Genomic DNA, 23,355 nt, shown 5'->3' with positions numbered 1-23,355 from the left:
TGGAAAAATGTCTTTATCGTTTTTAACCTCTAATGAGCTAGCAAACTGATAAGAGACACCTTTTGTCATTCCCATCTTGGAGACATGCGAGATTCCTTGTTCATATTTCGTATTTATACCTCTTGGAGGGAAGTATAATACCTTACGTTAGGGTTTAGTGTTCAATAATTTTGACCCATTTCAGTTGTTAAAGCATTTCCTGTTTTGACTAGAAAAAGCTCATATTCTCTGTGAATTCAACTCTTGAATCCCTTATCTGCATCACTGCATGGAGGACCAAAAACCTAAAGTTAGAATGGTCCTCGTCTAATCAATGCATGCTACAAAAATATTGGCTGCTTTTCAGTCTTTATTACTCTTTACTAGGTCTAGGATGTATATAATTTTCTTAGTTCTCTTGTCTATCTCCTATAAGATTTAATAAAAAAAAAAAAGATAAAAAAAGATAAAAGCTTATTCTAAATGAAATGGATCACTAGGAGCAAATGATTTCAAGTTGAAATTATCAGGAAACAGTTGGTCTTTATATATATATATTAAGTTGAAAAACCTACAGCTTATGTTATGCTGTCAATTTGTAGAATTTAACATACACAGATGAGGTAGATTGGTTTTCTTATTTTTTTTCTTGTGTACAGAGTCTAGTATTTATAATACAGCTGTGAGTAAATCATTTCTACTAATTTGATATATAAAATTCAAAAGTAGAATCTAAAGACGTATATCAAGGCATTTAACATAACCGAAAATAAAGGTATAAGATTCTTGTTATGTCTTCTCCGCTTGCTTCAACAATCAGAATTGGCAAACTCTGAGGTCAAGTGAAAAAATCCTCGAGAACCAACTCATAGATGAAAAAACAAGAAAACTGCTGTCAGCCAAGGCTTCAAGAATCTCTCAGCTTATCACTCTCCTAAGAAAACAAACCAGATCATCTGTTCATACGATACAACTCTCCTGATTAGCATGAAGAATTTCATTGTATTCACCAAACAAACGCCAACTCACATCATATGAACAGTGCAAAAACTGATCTATCCCTCAGTTTGATGCCAAGGCGGAGAATTTACGGTGGTTAGAAAAAAGTGTTGTTGGTTATGCTAGGAATGCTGAAGCCATCCCTAATCTATTTTACCGTATTGTTGAGTGGTATAACTTGTGTAGAATGTAAGGCCAGTGGGTGGCAACAGAAACGTTCGTTTGGCTTAGAAATCCTTTCTCTAGAACCTAGTGAGTTCGGTCTCTGTCCCTTTCTTTTCTAGCTACTTGTTACCAACATGTCCAGCCACAAAGAATCTCCATCGTTGTGATGAACACAGATTTCCACTCCTGCAGCCAAAGTTTTATGCGCCTCAACTTCTACCTTGTCCTTGCTTTTAGATCAGTTCGCAAAGAGAAACAACCACGAAATTCTGTTGTTTGCCATCACAATAGCACTAACCATAGAATTCTCACAACAGCACTTCTGTTTTCTAACATAACATGTTGGGCTTGCACCCTGCAGCTTTCCTTTCCTTTTTCTCCTGCATTTTCATTAGAGAGCCCAAATAGAGTGTTCAGGACACGTGAAGCCCATCACCTAATTCATCTGTAGGTTGAATGAGTAAAAAAATCAAAAAATCAATTAAATCAAGAAAATAAAAAAAATAACCTGAAAAATCAAATCATGAAAAAAACTGATTAAACCGATTAGAATTTTTAAAAAACCAACCGGTTCGGTTTCGGTTTTATAAGCTTGAAAAAGAAAAAACCGAACCGAACCCAAACCGAAAGCAACCGAGCCAAACCGAAACCAAACCCATTAAAAATTACAAAAATAACCCAAAAAATATAGTTTTTGGTTTTTAATATAAAATAATTGAACCGAACTGGAACTGATCAATTTAAATATGTTTTTATTCTAAAATAACTGAACCGAACTGAAACCAGTTAGTTTTAACAAGTTTTTATTTTTTTTATAAAAACCAAATTGAATTAAAAATATTCATCCTTAATTAACAACAAGGAAAAGACTGGTCAACTGGATCACTATGAACCACAACAATAACTCTGATTTTCATATCCCTCTATCTCCGGAAACAACAAGGCTACGCCAAGATTTCCCATGGTGTAATCGTAATCCCCTGACTAAACAGCCCAGGCACAAGCGATCTGGGTCTCACAAGAAGCCCAAATTCAGGCCAGCTCCTCTTTCATTCCTTAAAAATATATAAAATGGAAAACCTAAACGACCTGTGGGCACTCTCATAAACACTCCCCTTCTCCTACTAGTTAACACTCATAAGAACCTAGCAGACAAGGTAAAAAAAAAAATTACAGAGAAAGGTGTGCTTTTGCGCTTGTATATATATGTGCATGTGAAATCTTGAGGGAAAAATTAATATTTGCGTTTGACGGTGCCAAAAAGCCTTAGGCCTTTGAGAAATGTCTCTTCGCTTGATCGCTTCCTTTATTTCTTGAATTGATGTGTTTTTTCTTGTTTAATCCTTCTTGAATTTTATCTAACTTGGGATAAAACTTGGTGATAAAACCTGGTAGTTGTGTGTTCTTTTCTTGTTTGAAAGCTTTCTTGAAGGCTTGATACTTAGGCTATTTTGTTTTTTTATTAACATGAGTGTTCAAGTTAACTTGCGTGCACTTCGACTAATTTTACAGGTCTTAAAGTTATCGACCATGTAAGTCTCCAGTGAACCTGAGATTTATGAGACTTGAACTAGTAACCTTTAAAAAACAAATTTAGAATCCAACCAGTTGAGTTACACCTCTTAAAATTATAATGCCAATATTAATCTCTTGGATTCATCAACTGAGTCACTATTAACTATAATAATCCTACTCAAATTCAAACTCTGATATCTTAACCCATAACCCTCGATCTCTGGAAACAACAAGGATATGCCAAGATTTCTCATATTATAGTCGTATCTTCCATAAAAATTCTCTTCTGGCCTGATGGTCATACCTCGAAAGAAAAAAAGAAGAAGCTCCATGTCATGATTGTCATCTATAATCACCTAAATTTTACCCAATAAAAAAGAAAAATCATTCAACTTGTTGCAAGCACACTCCATGTTTTCTGTTATTTGTTTCAATTTAGTCTCGACATATTGTTTTTTTCCTGATTTAATCATTTCATGTTCGATTCAGATAATGTACCAACAAAATCTCAGCTAGGTTCGATCGAAAGGTTATGAGGCTTTTGACAAGTTAACATTCTTTTTTTATTGAGTGAAGTGTTAAAAACATCCTACGAGCCGATGTTTACTAGCATTGAATCTGTGCAAATTTTCATCTAGTTCATGACATAAAAGATGGATAGTCTACTCAGTTTTACTAGCTTCTTGATCATTCCGAACGCAATCTCTATATTAGTCTTGTACATGTAAAAAAATAAAAAAAATTAGTAATAATTTAGCATGGATATGACGTGCTATAATCCAGGCTTCCATTTAACCATTGTGAATTCAGAATTAAAAGAGCTTGATGTTTTTTGGCCGCTTGCTGGTTCTTGGGGGCCATGGTGATACGATGGCTTTATATCAAATCATGGGCGTGTATTAACGTTTAATGTTTGTATTATTTGTTTCATGGTTGTTTGGAGTTGGCAAGGTCTTGTCTGACAACGAAAAATGTTACTTCTTGAGAATCCACCGACAAGGATCCTCATATCCGATGGCGCAGGATTCACACGCTTCGGATAGTGTTATAGGATGCTCGGCTGGTGCTCGTATGCTGATCGTCCCTGTTGGCTTTCCATCTAGGTGGATCTCAAACGCCATATATATAGGAATCTTACAACATAAGCAATTAATAGTAGATGGATAGATAGATACAAAAATACATAGACACACTAGATAATATTCCTTAAAGTTGATTACAACAAAGTACAATACTAATGATTATTCTTTTATTTTTACATTCAAACAACTGAAGTAAAATCTATTAGCTACAGAAAAGGAAAAAAGGAATTCTACACACACTGAAGCAATCAACATTGAGTACTAAAGAAAAGATCGAACAAAGTCTTGCAAAGTGATGAACAGGAAGATCAATCCAACAACAGTTCCGGTGCCGATCCAAACATTCTTGAAATACTGTCTTCTGAGGAAGGCTTTGCTCTTGTTATAATTGCTCTTAGAGTATTCGTGTAACTTTTCAGCGAGAAGGGAATAATTGTTCTTACATGAAGAAACTTCTACGATTCCTCTGCAAAGTTCGTTAATCAGCTCAGCCACAGCAGCACCTTTTCCAAGGCTATTACTAATAATTTTACTTTTAATCAGCAAGTCTGCATCTTCGGCAGTATCCACAAGCAAATCCAAGAATTTAACATACTGGCAGATGTACGCCTCCTTGGGAAAATGACATTGCTCCAGCGCCATAAGGTTTCGTAACAGACATTCAGTACGATCGTTAATCTCAATGGTTGGAACATGTAACTCACCTTTCTTGATAGAATTACCTCCCGAGTCTCCATTCCATGCTTTTATGTTAAGTAAGCATTCATCTTCCAATTGTTTGAACTTCACCCCTGCTTCTTCCAGCCTAGTTGCTGTATCACAATAGATGATTGTGCCCTTAGATATTGCCGTTGGGTGTTTGGAGGACAAGAAAAACCTAACCAAATCAGTGAAATGTAATATTCTCAGAGGATTGGTTTTTTTCTTGTTGTACTTCTCAAAGTACTTGCAAGAAAGTTCCAGGAAACAAATGCAATCGGGTTTATGGAACCCCATACATTGGAAACAAGAGCAATTGGGTTTAGGGTCCTGATTACATCGGAAACAATCACAACTGGGTTTATGGAACCGAATACATTGGGAACAAGAGCAATCGGGTTTAATGTATTTGGCGGCAATTTTATATAAGTCATCAAGAATAAAGAACGGCAGCTGGTTTTCGAGCAATATCAGGTCCCGTTGAATAGCAGCTGTCAGCCAGGGTTTACCTATTATATAATCGTACTTATATCTGTCGTCATCTTGAGAAGTTTTTTCAGGTGATTTTTTATATTTCTTATATTCTTCAGTCTTCAAGAAGAGCTCTAAGATGAATGCAGCATCCCATACAATCATCTTCAAAAGCTCTGTTTTTTTTTTTGGATCCTTGAAAAGCTCTAATGAACCATCTTCATAATAATTGCTGATTTCATCTACACAGTTTTTAACGGTGTTCGCAAGTTCCTCCTGAAATTGTTCCCATTTTCCCCCACGCAGTCTGTTAAAGAATTGGTTTACATATCTTCGTTTCAGTTCATTTTCATTCTTGTGGTGAATTGGGCCTATACAAATTACCTGAGGGGTATAGGCATCTCGTTTTGATTGAGGAATGTTTGCCGGAACATTGTAGATACATATCGCTTTTCCCAAGGTAGTTTCCGTTCTATCTGGAACTTCATGCAAAAGCACTTTGCAAAGATTTTCAATATTATTGGAAGTGCTTGCTGAACCTCGGTGACCCATCTGTCTAATTTCACTGCTCAAATGACAATAAAAGTCTGTCATTACACAAGGAAATCGATTTAAGAAACACAAAAAACCTATAATCTATTTTTAAGTATTTGAACTCCACGATAGAAATAGCAACAAAATTAATTTTGTTCTCAATCAGAATTCCAGGCATTCAGAAGCCATCACAATATGTTGTAATTTTTATTTTGTGAAATATGTACAGGGTTTCTGTTTTTGTTTGTGAAATGTGTTAGAATTTTTAATCAAGAACTAACATACTGAAAATATTTAATAGGATTGTCAGAGCAAAGTAGCTAAGGAGATGATTCCCTCGATATTGGATAATTAAATGCATAGTCTCCCAAGTTTTCTATTTCGATCAATTATGTCCTTGTTATTGCTAGGAATTACTTCTAATTTTGTTTGATGCTCTTTTACCCGGATGCCTTTGTTATTTGGGACCCATTTATTTGTCTCTCATTTGGTTTTCTTGACTTGTTTGTTTACTCTAGTGCAATATCGTGGTTTAATGTCAATTTCTTATAACTTAAAGATAATTCAACTTTTAATCTTAAACTACAACATTTGTGATTTATATGCAGACAAATATATAGTAACTCTCAATCTTTCTACATGTAATAAATTGTATTATTGACATTAAAGAAAAAATTCAAAAAACTAGACCATTTCATTGCCGCCTGTATACTCCAGAGTAAAAATAATCTTAGTAAGAAAAAAATTTGAGGGGTCGATATCACACAAACCAGGAAGACTAACATATTAAATGATTTTAGTGACAGGACCGAACCTTTGAAGGCACAACCGAAAATGGAGGTAGAGCTATCCGGGCGACTCTTCTAATCCCCAACTGCGGAAAGGAAGATCGTTATTTTCCCAGGCGAATAGCACAAGAGCAGGCTCTCTGTCCGGAATTAAGAGCTCTCCACAGGAACCTCTGCATATATGGCTTAATCAAGGAATATCCATGCATGTAGAAAACAAAAGGAAATACCGAACAGAAAATAGAGCAAAAGATTCATTATTGGATGAAGAATCCATGGTTTTGCAATCAAACGCAGTGATTTGAATACTGGGTAATTTTATTTGTATGGTTATGATGTCATTATACTTAATTCCGAACCGGCCAGGTCATCTGGAGTTTAATATTGAGCATGCTGCAACTCGGAAATTGTTCTTGTTCTTTTTTCAGCATAGGTAATGAGCTTCTATTCACGGTATATAAACAATGGAAGAGACGGAATATTTGGCCATAAATGGGTGATTCAGCTAAGAGAATTAAGACTTGAATTGACATCAAATAGATTGTAACATATTGAATGGAGAAATCTTAGAAGGTGAAGAAGATAGGGAGGAGAAATAAACCTTGGAGGTCTCAAGGTGAAGAAGACAGAGAAGGAGAAATAAACACCGGAGGTCTTTCTATAATGCTTTTTCCATAAGCCGTTGCTTCCCGCGTATATATAATGCCGCTGCTAGCTACCTGTAACCAAACACGTGGTTTGTTTTTATTCGAGTGTCTAGATCTACGTGTACAAACGTGCTCCAACAACACCTTACCGAGATGGTAAATTTTATTTTTTTTTTAATGTAGCCTCTGCTTAATTAATCAGATTACTAAGGCTACGGGTTTCTTTGAGAATGCGGTATAAATTATGTTTTTTAAAATTTAAAAAAAAATTATTTAAAATATTAGAGAATAATATAATTCATATCTTGAGATCTCATTTAACAGCTTAATCTATTAGGATGAGATAGTTTTTTGACATGGTATCAGAGTCTTGATGAACAAGCGGTCACGAGTTCGAATCTCATAATTTTTATTTATTTTATATAAATTAAACACAAGGTAATGTGGGCATGTGCAAGTTTCAAGCCCAAAGAGCTTTCACTGGAGGGGATGTGTTAGAGAATAATATAAATCATATTCCTGGGACCTTACCTAACACCTTAAACTTTAGGATTAAATTGGTTCTTTGACATGGTATTAGAGTTTTAATGACCAAGCGGTCACGAGTTCGAATCTCATCACCCCTATTTATTTGATAAAAATTAAGTATAAGGTAGTGTGTATCTGTGCAAGTTTCAAGTCCAAAAGGTTTTCACTTAATGGAGTGTGCTAGAGAATAATAAAAATAATATCTTGGGACCTCATCTAACAGCTTAAGCTATTTGGGTTAAGATGGTTCTTTGACATAAAATAATTTTTTTTATGTTTTCAGATCGTTTTGATGTGCTGATGTCAAAAATAATTTTTTAAAAATAGAAAAACGTTATTTTAATGTAATTCTAAGAGAAAAGCACATTGAACCACCACCGCTACCACAATCTCAAACACACTTATTTCACTAGTGTTTCATTGTCATAATTTAATCTTAATTATAAATTAAAAGATTTAATTAAATAAAATAAGAACCACATATGCTAATAAATGCAAAAAAAAAAGTCTATTCGATTCACCTAGCTGCAGGTTAAATAATTTTTTTTTTAATGTAAATAAATTAATATGTAGGTGTTATTTATGTATTTTTTTGACAACGAGTAAAAAATATAACTGTGAATAAAGAAACTAATATATATTTATATATAATAAAATATAATGAAGATAATGTACATTAATAAAAACATGTAAAATTTTAAACTTATTTTTAAAATAATAAAAAAATAAAATATTATTATAAAATATTAATATGTCTATTCCATTCACCCAGCTGAAAGTCAAATAATTTAGTAAGGTTACTATGTGATTCCATCTTCTAAAAATTGTTTCTTTTTTTATCCTTGTTTCTTATTTCTTAAATGCGGCTATGTCAGCATTCTATTTGTCTCTACCAGTCTAATTCATCAAAATTCATCTTAATATTTGAAGTTATCCATTATTACTCTACCTTGCTTGTAAATATTCCAATCCAACTCTACGAAATTATTAATATCACATGAGAAACTTATAAGCTAGTTAATTCATTAAAAAATTCTGATAAGCTAGTTAATTCATTAAAAAAAAAATCTTTGAAGGTGTGACAATTCTTCTTTTTCATAGATATTTTTGAACATTTCTCACGCGCAAGCCATTCTTTCCCGGTACTCCCTGCCACTCTCTTAATTTCTCTTAGTAGTTTTTAAATCAACTACTTAATTATCATCTTCATTCATTCCTCTTGCCCTGCTCCCAAGTGTGATTAATTAGTGAAATATGTATAGTTTGTTTTCATCTGTTTCGCGAATATGGTTGTGTCATGTGTGGTTTGCAGCCACATGTCGCTCGTTCGGGACTTTCTATGGTAATGAGAACCGTAACATTATTCGCAGCTCCAAGGTTGCCGAGTAAGAGTATATTTGGTACTTAGGTTTTTTTTATTAAAAATATATTGAATTAATATTTTTTAAAATTTATTTTTTGATATTAGCATATAAAAAAATTAACTTTTTTAAAAAATATTTTTAAAACATAAAAACAAATTACGTGTAAAATGTTTTGTGAAGTATATTTAGCCTTGTACAATTGGTTGTGAGTTAATCTTAATTATAATTTTTTTTCTTCAATTGATAGACCATGGCACAAAAATTATATGCTACAAAGTAAGGAGATTCCGAAATTCAGTCATCGCCTCTTGTTTTTCATCTCATATTCATTGGATTCATCAGAAAGTGACGATTTCCCAGAGATTGTTATGAATGGTAACCTTGCCTTGATTATTCTCTAAGTTTCTTGATGATGTTATGCCTTTAATATTCACTATCTGATTGAAGTGCTTACATATATAATTCTCTATAATTTTTATGAAGAAAATTTTCTGCTTAGACTTTGATCATGTGTTAGATTATATATCCACAGAAGCTAATTAAAATCTGAATGAAAAATATATCAATTATTTAAACTAGAATTTGCGAATACATTGCAGGATCTAATATTGTTGAGGTAAGGGTATCGTCAAACTACACATGGATTGATCGAGCCAGCGAGGCTTATTTGCTACCAGCAAATTGGAGCCATCATTGGTGGCGCTCGAGTAAATTAAGGACGGTCAGGAGGTTTTAATTTAACGTTTCCTTTGATTCCTGGAAATTACTAATTCCATACTTATATGTATCATATATCCCACAAATAAGGTTTTGCATGGAAAATTATTGATAATCATCCATATCTGAGGAGCATGTAGTTCATCATCCTTGCATCATATATGTTATGTTTTAGTTTTCCTTTCTTCTTAACTTGTTTCGAGATTTCGGCAAATTGCCTTATGTTTTACCTGGATTCACCTCTTAACACTACAACATTATCCAATTTTACCGACGGACTCATTCCGTCGGTGACAGCAATGCAATCCGTCGGTGAAAACAATATCGACGGACTCATCGACGAAACACGTCCGTCGGTATAACAGTCGTCGGTAAATCCCATTTTCGTCGCTAAGTCTGTCGCAAATAAAAAAAACACCCACCAACGGTCTTACAGACAGACACGCGCGCGCCAAAAAAAAGTTTCCCACGGGAACATTACCGACGGAATAAATCCGTCTGAAATTTCAACGGTAATTACCGATGGCATTCCCGACGGAAAGTCCGTCGGTAATGATGGCATGGCTGGTAATTTTGTTACAACTCTCTGTGTAATACCGACAGATATTATCCGTCGGTAATTCCGTCGGCATTAAATCCCTGACGGATAATTATCCGTCGGTGATGCCGTCGGTAATGATGGCATGGATGGTAATTGTTCGACAACTCTCTGTAAAATACCGACGGATAATATCCGTCGGTAGGTATTTAAAATATATAAAAAAATAATTTATTAATTGTAAAAAACCTTAATAAACAAATAAAAATGCATTAAACATTAAAAATGTAAAAGTAATGTTAAATAATATTCATTACAAATTCCCACTGTGTTTAAAAAACAAAATTAAACTAGAATAGCGGCAGAGCTGGAGGAGGAGGCGGAGGAGGAGGAGGAGGCTGGTTGTTCCCTGGACCATACGACCAAAAAAAAGCTGCACAAGTATCGTCACCCATCTTTGATCTCATCTCCATGACTATTTGACGGAGCTCATCATAATTCGTCGAGAGTTGTTAATATTGTTGTTTCAACGCAATGAACTCCTCAGACTGGGTGTTCGATACTGATGGAGAGCTTCCAACAGTTGAGACACTACGAGTCGAACACAAGTTTTCAGTTGTAGTGTTGGAGAGCCCGTAGACCCTATTTTTATCGGGTCCACCAGACGATCCCGCCTCCATCCACAAATCTGGATCGAAATCTGGATGGGTCGACGGATTGTCCCCATATCTCTCCCTCAACCAGCTATTATAGGTCTCCTGAAAATTCCATCGGTAAAAAAATCATCAAATTTTTACAACATCTTGATGCAGAAACTTTAAATTTTTACACTTTCTGCATGGACACCTAATACCGCCATCAGTAAAATTCATCAGAATAGATGTTGCGAAATTAATAAAACCCTGGACACCGTTACAATAATCCATCCTCCGCAATCCTTGGGGTGAGTCCCGATACATCCATGAACGATCATCCATGACTTCTATTGAACCTCTATAAAACATAACAAAAATATTGGTTTTCCCTGACATTATCCAACAAACTAAAACAGCACCTATGTTAAATATTCATTATCAATTATCAATTATCAACTATCAACGTTCATACATACAAATTTATACATATATAAATTTACGGAAATCACAGCTTCACAATAGAATTGATAATAATTAAAACAGACTCGTTAAACAAGCTAAAGCTATTAATTATTTATTTCATCACAAAACATTTAATTTGGTGTAATTCAAACAAAATTTCAACAATTTACAAACAAATATAATTTGACAAAATCTAAAACAAACTATAACAACTACAAAATTATACATTCATACTACAAGTTTCTTTGACAAATAACAATTAAACAAGTACAAACATTAACAAAATACATATGCTAAAATAATAAAATTCACAATTAAATATTAAAACTAAAAAGGATAGATTTACTTACAAAAAAATGATAAAATCTACAAGAAACGGATATTGTGACCACGTACAAGATATAAGAAACTTGAGTGCTCGTGTTGAGAATAGTGGAGAGTTTGGGATGGGTGTTTGGCTGCAGTTTGGGAGGGGAGAGGTGGGATGAGAAAGAAGAAGAAGGAGAAACAGAGGAAGAGAGTGTCGGTCGAGTGGGCATATAATGGTTTTTTCCGACGGAATCACCGACGGACATAATCCGTCGGTGATTCTGTCGGCAACAGTGACACGTCACTGTATGGCTATCTCAGTTTGAATCCCTCGGTAATGTCCGTCGGTAAAATAGCCTGACGTCATCATGCCGTTGCATATTTCCAGACGAGCTGTATATCCCGTCGGCGAAACCGTCGGTATATACCAACAGAATTACCGACGGATTTATTCCATCGGTATATACCGACAGATTTTGAGACGGAATTATTTCCGTTGGTATATATTACCGACGGAAAAATTCAGTCGGTAATTCCGTTGGTTTTCTCCGGTTTTCTGGTAGTGTAACCATTTGCGATACTTCGCAGGTAAAAATTCACTGCATGCTCTATTATAATTGCCTTGATCATAAAGTGCGTGACGAAACTCGCAAAAAAATGGCCAACAAACAGTAAGTCCAGACACGAACGGTGAAGGTGAAAACTTAATTTTTGGCTCTTTTGGAATGTTGCAATATGTTGTCTACGTACTAAGGGTGTGCAAAAAAACCGGAAAACCGAATAAACCGAGAAAACAGAGAAAAAATTAACCGAAAAACCGAACTGCAGCCCCCTCTCCCTCTTTCTCTCCCTCTCCCTCTCCTTCTCACTCTTTCTCTCCAGTAACCCTAGCTGCAGCCCCCTCTCCCTCTCCATCTCACTCTTTCTCTCCAGTAACCCTAGCCGCAGCCCCCTCTCCCTCTCCCTCTCCCTCTCCCTCCCCCTAGACTTAGAAGGGTTGCTTCAAACATGGATCTATATGTTGTGACTTACATGATTGCAGAGACCACCATCCCCTGTAAGCCATGAAAACCCCAACCAACACCACATACGAAATGTTATTGTTAGTAGTCTTTCCAATGAACCATGAGAAGATTTGTTTGTGTGAGTAGGATGGATATTTTTCAATTTGTTTCCCCTTTACATTTGAGGCAACAATCTAGTGATATAATTGCTTTGCTTGCTTGCTTGCTTCATGATTCTGCATTTTGTGTTGAATAATGTAAGGCTCAGTTTCAATGACTTCTATGGAAGTCCAGATTTCCAGTGCCTGGAAATTTAGGGTTTTGATTTATAGCGGAGTTTTGGATTTAGGATGAAATCAGTGGTGTTGATTTTTGGCTTTTAATTCATTTGCACAATGCAGGGAAAACAATAGTTGTGAAAAGGCATCTTACTAGCGAGTTCGAGAAGAAATATGAGCATATAGGTTTTCTCGGTTTTTTGAAATCAAAAACAGAACCGGACTGGACCGAAACCGGTCGGTTTGACTCGGTTTCGGTTCGGTTTTTTTTCAAAAAAAAACCAGTTTGGTTGTTTTTTATAGTTAAAAACCGAACCGAACCGAAAATAATCACCCCTACTACGTACATAAGATCTGGGGATAGATTTGCTAGAATATGGAACTTATGCAGGCTTGTATGAAGGAATGGTGGGCATGCAAGTTGGGGAAACAAGAAGAATCGTCGTTCTACCGTCTTCGGTCAGAGATGTCTCATGGTCCAACCATGAAAAATTAAGAGGTGATTGATAATGCTGTTGTTGTTATTTGTTAAAGTGTTTTTTATTTGAAAATATATTAAAATAATAATTTTTATTTTTAAAAAATTATTTTTTATATCAACGCATCAAAATAATCTAAAAATACATAAAAATATTAATTTAAAAAAAAAATTAATTTTTTAAAAATGCTTTTAAAATAAAAAAGCAAACAGAGTTTTATATAATATGGCCTCTACCTCTACGTAAAGCCCGCCATCAATTGTAGTATCATTATTTCATTGCATACTACATATATATTATATAGGTTCTGTCAATTATATCATGTGTATAAAAACAAGCTCTTTTCGTCGTGACCAATTTAGCACTTTAATCAGACATTGAAAGGATGAAACTGACCACCATTTTCGATCTTGTCCAAAATTCTGGAATGTCCCAAGCAGAGCATGAAAAAAAAAAATGCCATGCACTTCTTCTTGGTGTTTCCCTTGGCACGTATCTAAAAGGTCAAAAATACATTAAAATGTCACATTTTCAAGAGAGGTCTCATATATGCTCACTTGAGCAAAAATCTAATCCTATCATTTTAATTAATGAGACATTTACGCTATAAAACGAGTGTGTGTCTTATATATATATATATATATATATATATGTCACATTTTAATTGTCATTTTAATAAAACCATCATGTTTAGAATTAAATTATATACATAATTAAATTTATTTCATAAGAAAATTTAAATTCAATTGATAACCTATTACAATTTTTATATTTGAAATAAAAGATTAAACCATTTATTTTTGCTTAGAATACATGTGGAAATGAATTGAATTAACAAGCTTGGTGATTTTGCCTTTAATTTAAAATTTATTTATTTTTTACAAAAATCATTTATTTTTGTTGTAAGGATCCTTATATTTATTTTTAAAAAAAATCCACAAATATTCCAATAAGAGTTATTTGACAATTATATAAATAAGTTTGTGGCAATTGTATAAATATAATTAGCTCTAACTTTCATGTATAACTTGAACTCTTCAATAATATATTACCAACTTATATATCTTTTTCACCAACCATTTACATTAATATTATATGAGCTTCATAGATATTGCTAAAATAAATTAATATATCTATATGATAAAAATATCTTAAAGCATAGTTTGAGATGGGATATTGTAGAACAATTTGGTTAAACTAAAAATTGATGTTCAAGTATTTTTTTTTTATTTTTTGTTTGTATAATATTAGTTCTAACTTTTATTTTTATTTTTTCCGGATAACAAAGAATGTTTTTTTCTTTCTTTTTTCCCTTTTTCCTTTTCTTTGTGCTAGGAATTTATCAATTAAATAATATCTTTAAAACATATTAATTTAGAGATTTTTAACTATAGTTTCATTTCATATTCCATAATAACACAATGTAACATTTCAATCAAAATACAACATAACAAATAATTAGAAGAAAAAAATTATTTCAAACAAGCATGATCAAATCAATCGGTTGTTATTATCAACTACCCCCTCTTTATGTATACCTTGTAAGAAAAAATAATTCAAAAACAAAATATTTGATTAGTTTTAGTTGCCTGTGAAGCAACATAGTTTTATTTTTTGGTTAATGAGAGGCTATTGTAAAATATGATACAAAGTCCATTGAAGAAGAAAAAGAATAAAATCTAAGAAATTTGCTCCAATTAGTTTGAGATTGATGGTAATTAGTTGATTCAAATTAATTCTAAAAAGATTGTGAAGGATCTAAATGGAGATTTTATGTATTTTTATGAAAACATTTCAATAAACACATTGCATATGAGAATAAATGATATTGATATTTCACATCAACTAGGTGAATATTATATAATCTTATCTTTTAAAGTCTAATGAACCATATCATCATCTATAAGGATCTGTCCATTTGAGGTAAGATAATTTAATTAATTTTTAAGCTATAATTCTTGAAGTAGTTTTCAAGAGTTGTTATATAGTAATTAATAACATTTACATGACGAATATGTTATTTGCACCACATGTTATAAAAAAATCAAGATATGCAAGGCTATATAAACAAACAAATCACTAAATTTAATTTGCAAGCTGGCCATGCTAGGAGTATTGATATGACACAATATTAATATAGACAAGGACTAATAATTTGTCTTTGGTACAATAAATAACTTGTAATTTGAAAATTAGATGGTGTTCATATATAACAATACATGATATAAACATTCATTTCAACGTTTTTTAAAACAAAAAATAGAAAATACCTTAATAAATTAATTTTTTTATTAATTAATGTATAAATTAATAGTTTATTGATTAAATAATATCTAGATTAACTAAAAAAAATTTATGGTCCTAAAAGTATTAATATATAAAGGTTTAGTTGTGCTTTCATTTTATATTTGAAATCAACATAATATAGCATATCAATCCAAACACAACATGAGATACAATCATAAAAAAAATTATTTCAAACAAGCATATTCATCAAATCAATCAATTGTTATAATAAACTACCCTCTCTTTATGTATCCATTTTAAGAAAAAAAATAATTAAAAAATAAAATATTTGATTAGTTTTAGTTACTTGTGAACAAACATGATATAATTTTAGTTAAAGAGAGGTTATTGTAAAATATGATATAAAGTCCACTGAAGAAGAAAGAGAAGAAAATATATGAAATTTGCTCCAATTAGATTGAGATTGATGGTAATTAGTTGATTCAAAGCAATTCTACAAAAGATTATGTAGGATCTTAATGAAGAATTTTATGCATTTTTATGAACAAATTACCACAAAAACATTGCATATGAGAATAAATGATGTTGATATTTCATTTCATCTAGGTCAACTCGTTTGTGAGTATTACATCATCTTATCTTTTAAAGTCTAATGGACCATATGATGAGACAATTGAACATCATCAAATAGTATCTATCTATTTTTAGGTAAGATAATTTATTTAAATTTTAAGTTGGAATTCTTGAAGTAGCTTTCAAGACTTGTTGTATAGTACTAATATTTACGTGGCAAGTAACAACACATGTAATTATTTGCATCACATATTATTTATGATATGCAAGAAGACTATATAAGAAATCAAGTCACTCCCTTTAATATGCATGCTGGCCATGATAGGAATATTGATATGATATAATATTAATAGATACAAGGACTTCTCGTTTGTCTTGGGTACTACAATAAATAACTTTGATAAATATATGCATTAACTTCAATGTAGTTGATTACAAGGATATCAATAATATAGTATTATCATATATAACAATACATGATATATGCAGTCATTTCAAGAATTGGATATTTTGCTTTAGTATAATAATTAGATGCTGATATTGATAAAAGCTTATCTCATACTTTGAACTAAAAGCAAAGTAGTTGATTATGGGATGTAGTATCTTTTAAGCAAAACATAACTTTTTAAAAGCATAATATTCATTTATCACATGTTTTTGGAAATGTTACTTTCATTTTATATTTCTAGAATAAGAAAAAAAAATTAACAGGTTGATACTAGAAACTAATTTCTCTTGATCTATACATAATAAAAAAAAGTGATTCAAAAATTGAATTGAACCATATGATGAGAAGATGTTACACCACACATCAAAGTTATGAAATTAATTTATTATGTTTAAATAGATACCTCCATAATAAATATATAAGCTTTCTAATTATAATAAGTTTTCCGATTCATATTATGAAAGGAGTGACTAGGAAATTTCAGATGACTATTATAACCCAATACATATTAGCATCTAATTGATAAAAAAAGAATTATATATATATATATATATATATATATATATATATATATATATATATATTCTGTACTATTAAAACTAATAACAACAATGAATTTTTTGTGTAAATTATTAAACGACTTCAATACAAAGAGTTTGAAGAAGAAATAAAGAAACACAAATATAGTTTATTTAATACTTATTAATATTTTATAGAATGGATGGTACGTTAATTTTTAAATCACTATTTAATTTCCACCACCATGTCATAAACTATTTTCCCCCACCGCTAATTTCCTATTACTTTCCTTCTTGTCTGTATAGATTATGAACATGGGATTCACTTTAAATAGTTGTATTATTATCCTTTGCTTTAATAATTACATATAATCGAAACTAACCTTATAATTAATTATACTTGATTTTGTTCTCACTAGAAAAAAAATCTTGTGAAAGAAGGCTTTTTTACGTTTTTTTTTTATATTATCCTTTGCTTTAATAATTACATATAATCGAAACTAACCTTATAATTAATTATACTTCATTTTGTTCTCACTAGAAAAAAAATCTTGTAAAAGAAGGCTTTTTTATGCTTTTTTTTTTGGCACGATACATGAACAGTTATATGGTTTTGATGTTTTTAGCAATATTTTCTAGAATCAAACTGCACTTAATCTCACATAAAGTTGTGAACTTCTGTAATTACATTGAATTAGCATGAAATTTTTTATTAGTTTTACTTGCTCGTGTACCTACATTTTATAATTTTTGGTTTACATGTTATAAAGAAGAAGAAATTATCGTAATTTGCTAGGACTTTCATTTGCATGTCAGTGACTGTAATTTGCATGCAGGCTATGGTAGGCATGTTGTCGTTGTCCATATAAATGCAGACAAAGACCGATGTTTTGTTTTTGGTACAATAATTAGTCAATCTCACACGTGGCTAAGACATGGATATGGAGAAACATCCTTATCATTTTTAACCTCCGATGAGCTTGCAAACTGATAAGAGACACCTTTTGCCTTTCCCATCTTTGAGACATGCGAGATTCCTTATCTGGCCATATTTTCGTATTTACACCTCTTGAAGGGAAGTATAATACCTTACGTTAGGGTTTAGTGTTCAACTGGGACGTTGTTTGCCAGGCCTAAAAGGAGTAGGGCTTTTAATAACTTTGGCCCATTTCAGTTGTTAAAGGCTTAAAGCATTTCCTGTTTTGACTAGAAAAAGCTCATATTCTCTGTGAATTCAACTCTTTAATCCCTTATCTGCATCACTGCATGGAGGAGCAAAAAACTAAAGTTAGAATGGTCCTCGTCTAATCAATGCATGCTAAAAAAATATTGGCTACTTTTCAGTCTTTACTCTTTACTAGGTCTAGGATGTATATAATTTTCTTAAAAATATTGACAAAAAATCCTTGAGAACCAACACATAGATCTTCCTATATAATCGGATCATCAAATTAGACACCATTCTCCGAGCGAAAGGAATATAGCGCAAGCTGTACCTGAAACAACTCAAACTGGGCAAATAAGTATTGCGAACAAAGCATGTAAAATGCTAAAAGAACTTCCTATTGTTAAACTCAGAGAAGCTATTGTAGAGATGTTGCCTGATACAAAAGAAAAAAGGCTGAAAAACATATTTTGTAGTCTGGAAAATTAGAGAAGAAACAGTACATGGCTGGAACCATGTATTGTAGTCTCTGAAAAACAAAAAAGAGTGTGCTGTATAATTTCTATCCCAAATAGTCTGAACACTATTGTGTACTATATACAATATTGCAAGACTTCACTGTACAATTCTAATCTTGTGTCCTTGTGCCTTCCCATAAAACTGGTGAAATGGGCAAAAGTGAAAGACAAACTTACCAGATAAGGGCACAAATCTCGAATATGATGGCAAACACTGTTAAAATCTTGCTATGGATCTGCAACATGAAAAGAAAGTGTAGAAATGCATGTTTGTAAGATTATGAAATAAGCAAGAAATGATTTAAAACTGCTACAATTTGAAAGTTTTTATTATATATATATGAGAAAGGAGACTTAGGTGTGTTTTATTGTCAGATATTCAACACAATTGCAGTTCTCTAATATTTTAAAATTTGTTAATTATTCCCATTTGGAGATGTCTTGTTCTCCAAATTGATCTTGAACATTTTTTTTTCTCTAATAAAAGGACGGGAAGCTTTAGCCCTATAAGTTCACAAGGGCCAGGATGTGAGATGGCAGGGCCATTTTAGTCTACCGCTCTGTTCAAACTAGAAGCTTTTCATGATTTGACCTCTTCTGAAATTTTGGTGAATTTGTGAGAGAGTGAGAGAAGTTCTTTTGAGAGACAGCACAAGGATAAAAGCATAGGGAATGGAAGCCCATCAGGAGGCATGAACAGAGTCGAAAATGGTTTCAAGTTTAACCTCTTGGTTAAAATTCGAAGGAATCTCAATTTTTCACAGACACAGGTAAAAGGAATCCTCAGCTTCATTTAGTCTGTCAATGAAGCAGAAAGCCTTCTGGTCAATTAACTACGCAAATAGATACAATGGTAGAAAGTTATACCTAAAGTTTACATTATTTAAATTTGAATCCATAACTCAGAATCAAAATGCCAAGATGGTGTAAATTCTTCTATGGTAGATAAAAAAGAATGCAATGACAACTAAGGAAACGAAGGGGATAAATGGAGAAAATATGACAGAATACCAGATAATTAGGAGAAGTGCAATTTTCTTTGAGGTAGCAGTGAAGAAGAACCTTAATCGTTAACAAAAGGAATTCTATTACCAAATTTAATAACTTGAGGTGAAAATGGTTAGATGCACATTATCTTGTATGCTGCAGTACATAAACTAAGGATAACAGAAATTCTCATTTTAATTGCAAGAAAGTGAAAAGAAATGAGCATGATCCAGAATACTCATGTTTGGGATTGAAAATTTAAACAAACCAAGGATAGTAACCCTATAGGTCATAAAAACAATCATGATTCACTGCACTTTAATTTCCCAAGTTTTCTCTATCATTGAGGGGCACTACTATTATATTTGAATAATGAATTGAAACTGTTGACTTACCAAGAGTGCACAAATGAGAGCCAGAACAACGCACCCGATGTATATAGCTGTTGCATAAATTCGGGCAGGGTCAAACATCATGCCTAGTTGTCGCCCAGGTCCAATGAGGAAGGCTGTGCTGCCATACACAAAACAAATTCAGAATGCAAAAGACCTCAAGAAGGACAACAATTCAGTTGATCTGAATTACAGATGATCTCAGGGATACTATCTGTGTGGAATCAATAAAGCTCTCTAACTTATGTAAACTCACTTCCAAATACACAATAACACACGACTGAGTAGGCTGGCATAGTCCAACTTGGAGTGCCAAAAAGCCTCAGATCAAAAGTGATCAAATTAACTAGTTTTTGCCAGATTATTCAAAGTGTTTATATTAAGAAAGAATTTAAATGAAGTTATGCCAAGCAACAATAAAAAGAGGGAGAAAAAAAAGAAGCTTTTCCTTTGCTATGATGAATAAGAAGTGGTGTTTTTGTTTTTACATATATGAAAGAAATATTACAAATCAGGGTGGCAAGGGGACTGAATATAAACTTGTGCCTGAACAAACCAGCAAATAGAGAGATTAAAAATAAAAGATTAAAATGTAATCTAAATTGAGTAAGAATGTCAATCTACCTTCCAACTGCCAACACATTGCCAAAGGTGAACAATAATGCAAATTTAATGGGCTTGGCAAACACAATCAAGGACCGCAACACAAACAGATTTTGTAAAGCTATCAGCAATTTTAAGATGCCCACATGCTTCCATTGAAATACAGCTTTCAAAATGTCACAATAAATGATCACAAAAGCTAGTACGTTTTGTAACAAGATTATGACTCAAAATCAGTATATTCCTTCAACATGCTCAGATTCTCAATGTTCTATTATCCCACACTTTCCCTCAACTTATCTAAACTTACCTACTTAAGCAGGAAACAAAAGGGAACTGCTATCTAGTAGTAATAATGGGACTTGAATGTCTACTTAAGCAGGAAACGAAAGAGAACAGCTATCAAGTGGTAATCATGGGACTTGAATGTATGAAAGATGCATAGAGTTTCTTTGCTCAAAGAAAAGGAAGAAGGTTAACTTAGGAGTTCAAAATTTACAGATATTGGTAATACAACTCCTCTTATGCACTTAGATATGCTAACAATCTGAGCCAAGCAGAAGAACCTGATAAAATTTTCTCCAGATACATATCCTATTCATTTACTTCCCATTTCTTCGCAGCCTCAAACTAAAAAATTTCATCACCAATAAAGTACAAATACATATCATTTTTAACCTCTAAGATGCATTCTAAACTATGACGCTGATTTTGAAATGCAATCTTCTTTTGATAGTTTGGCCCATATATAGATCCCCCTCGCCAACAATTTCCATTTCTTTTCCTTTTTTTTTTCTTTCAAAGCTTCTCTCAATGTTGCCCTTTTTCTCCAATAATGCATTCTATCATCCATGCATTCCTGCCATGCTCATAGGCTCCAGGCTGTTATAGACAGTCCAGAAATGATGATTGTCCAACATCTCCAACATGACAGGAATTCCCATATTCTTCTCGAGGCAAGTTTAGAGGACTGCTCCTCAGTGTTTATATGCCCGAGCTAACAATATATCAACCACCAACCAAAGGTACACTAACATCATCCCCCGGGAGTGATGATTTGATACATGAGTTATATAAATGGTGCTTGTGGCATCCTGTTAACAAAATGCAGTAAATGTAGTGGAAGCATGTAAAAAGCAATGTGATCTGCATATGCGGACAAATTGCCCCTCTTAGATGCCCTGATAGGGAAAAAGAAAGTTTATAACCGAGCTTGCTATGGGACTGTTCCTTGTATTATGGAAAGTAATCCAATAAAAGACATGCTACAAGATGACAGTAATCCTTGTATAGTTGTATTAGATAATACACCTATATAAAGTGGCCAAAGAATTACCCTATAAAAGTTTGAAAACCATTGGAATAGTCTAAACAGATTGAGCTGACAACATCAAATTAGTAGAGCATGAATTACAAAACCCAACTTTAGACTGAACTGTAAAAGTTGAACATTTAATGAACTCCTCAGAAGCAATTCCACTGTTTTATAGACATTCAGTTAAAAAAAGAAATTTGAAACCTTAGACACGGATATAAACACAGAAGAAGAAAATCTATAAGCTCCTTGCAATATTTGAGACAAGAATATTTCTACCATTAATTACTTCTAATTTTTCCTCTTCAAAAGCTAAATTTATTACATATTACCACTTCCAAAAACACATTAAAATTCAATCACTAACATCGCATAAAGAACACATTTTATGCTTCAATACAATCCAACAACAAACAAAAAGATAAACTTCAAACTGACATACCAGAAACATAAGAGCCAAACCAGCGACCAAAGAAGCAGCAAATGCATACATTCTCTACACAAACAAAAACCCAGATAACCAAAAGGCTTTAAAAAATAAAAATAAAATATGAAAACTTTATAATCAAGAAAGATACAAGATTTGAGGTGGAATTAGAAAAACAAACCTGCGTAGGAGAAAGTGAACAAAGGCCATATGATTCTTCTTCCAAGAAACTCTCTTCTCTCTCCTCATCATCACCTGATAAGAGATGATTTAGCTTCCACATGGGTATTTTTTGGTAAAAATTTAAGCTTTTTCAATGCTTTTGGTCTTTTTTATTCTTTCTAACAACATTCTAAAATCCCCTGAAGACAAAAATTTTTTTAAAAAAATCCCTGAAGAGAGAAGGCAGGAGCAATGTTTGCATTAAGCTGGCTAAGCAGCTTAAACAGCCCTCGATGAAAGGCAATGAGTCATTCAAGTCCCTTTAATTTGGACATTTGGAGTTAAGACGCTCTGAGTTTGAATAAATTATACTAGCCCCCCTGAAAACCTGAATATTAATACCTTGACCACAAAAATACAAGTATTACAATTAACATCGAAAGTTTAATTGTAACGTTATAGGTTTTTTTTTATTTTAAAAAAGATTATCCTAATATCTTTGATTTGAAATTTTATATTTATGATTAATTTTATTTATTTTACCATTCCATTTATATTCCTAACCCTGAGATTTAAATATGATATTATATAAACATACTTAAAAATATCAAATTAAAAATACTAAATATAATTAAATAACTGTGATTTTAGATGAGAAAAACTGAAAAAATAATTTATAAATACCAATAAATGTGTTTTTTTTAAAGAATGATATGCTATAAAGATTTATTAATTTACCATCTTCTTTAGCATACGGGATAAAAATTATCACTAATTTTATTATTTTGAGAAGCAAGTCCAAGATTT

General features: G+C 32.5%; 2 protein-coding genes across 12 annotated transcripts; both read right to left on the bottom strand.

The window, feature by feature from the left end:
* Nucleotides 1–160: 160 nt before the first annotated feature.
* Nucleotides 161–22,851, bottom strand: LOC133678228 (uncharacterized). Of its 10 annotated transcripts, XM_062100478.1 has the most exons (8): nucleotides 22,568–22,851; nucleotides 22,403–22,455; nucleotides 20,666–20,740; nucleotides 20,045–20,162; nucleotides 19,674–19,724; nucleotides 18,840–18,898; nucleotides 18,398–18,475; nucleotides 17,759–18,241 (listed from the first exon to the last, which is right to left on the bottom strand). In XM_062100478.1, the coding sequence occupies exons 1-8, from the start codon at nucleotides 22,667–22,669 to the stop codon at nucleotides 18,214–18,216; spliced, it is 564 nt and encodes a 187-aa protein (XP_061956462.1). In that variant the 5' UTR covers nucleotides 22,670–22,851; the 3' UTR covers nucleotides 17,759–18,213. The 10 variants fall into 10 exon arrangements, with proteins under 10 accessions (XP_061956466.1, XP_061956469.1, XP_061956462.1 ...); XM_062100482.1 differs by lacking the exons at nucleotides 17,759–18,241; nucleotides 18,398–18,475 and adding an exon at nucleotides 161–264; XM_062100481.1 differs by lacking the exon at nucleotides 18,398–18,475.
* LOC133678394 (putative UPF0481 protein At3g02645) lies at nucleotides 3,829–6,897 on the bottom strand. 2 transcript variants are annotated; one of them, XM_062100684.1, is made up of 4 exons: nucleotides 6,834–6,897; nucleotides 6,259–6,405; nucleotides 5,295–5,475; nucleotides 3,829–4,617 (listed from the first exon to the last, which is right to left on the bottom strand). In XM_062100684.1, the coding sequence occupies exons 3-4, from the start codon at nucleotides 5,396–5,398 to the stop codon at nucleotides 4,002–4,004; spliced, it is 720 nt and encodes a 239-aa protein (XP_061956668.1). In that variant the 5' UTR covers nucleotides 5,399–5,475; nucleotides 6,259–6,405; nucleotides 6,834–6,897; the 3' UTR covers nucleotides 3,829–4,001. The 2 variants fall into 2 exon arrangements, with proteins under 2 accessions (XP_061956668.1, XP_061956669.1); XM_062100685.1 differs by lacking the exons at nucleotides 6,259–6,405; nucleotides 6,834–6,897 and having other exon boundaries at nucleotides 3,829–4,552; nucleotides 5,295–5,433.
* Nucleotides 22,852–23,355: the final 504 nt, after the last annotated feature.

Source organism: Populus nigra, chromosome 18 (assembly GCF_951802175.1).
Source record: "Populus nigra chromosome 18, ddPopNigr1.1, whole genome shotgun sequence".
Lineage (NCBI taxonomy): Eukaryota > Viridiplantae > Streptophyta > Magnoliopsida > Malpighiales > Salicaceae > Populus > Populus nigra.
This window is presented reverse-complemented; position numbering and strand designations above follow the sequence as displayed.

What these genes read in the sequence shown, in the direction of transcription:
- LOC133678228 (XM_062100477.1), bottom strand. Translation starts at nt 22,669, where the DNA reads ATGTGGAAGCTAAATCATCTCTTATCAGGTGATGATGAGGAGAGAGAA. An exon ending in GGTTTGGCTCTTATGTTTCT is followed by an intron (nt 20,741 to 22,402) that starts GGTATGTCAGTT and finishes GTTTGTGTTGCG; the next exon opens with GTCCTTGATTGTGTTTGCCA. An exon ending in CTCTCATTTGTGCACTCTTG is followed by an intron (nt 19,725 to 20,044) that starts GTAAGTCAACAG and finishes TTAACGATTAAG; the next exon opens with GTTCTTCTTCACTGCTACCT.
- LOC133678394 (XM_062100684.1), bottom strand. Translation starts at nt 5,398, where the DNA reads ATGAAGTTCCAGATAGAACGGAAACTACCTTGGGAAAAGCGATATGTA. An exon ending in GAGATGCCTATACCCCTCAG is followed by an intron (nt 4,618 to 5,294) that starts GTAATTTGTATA and finishes TGATTTGGTTAG; the next exon opens with GTTTTTCTTGTCCTCCAAAC.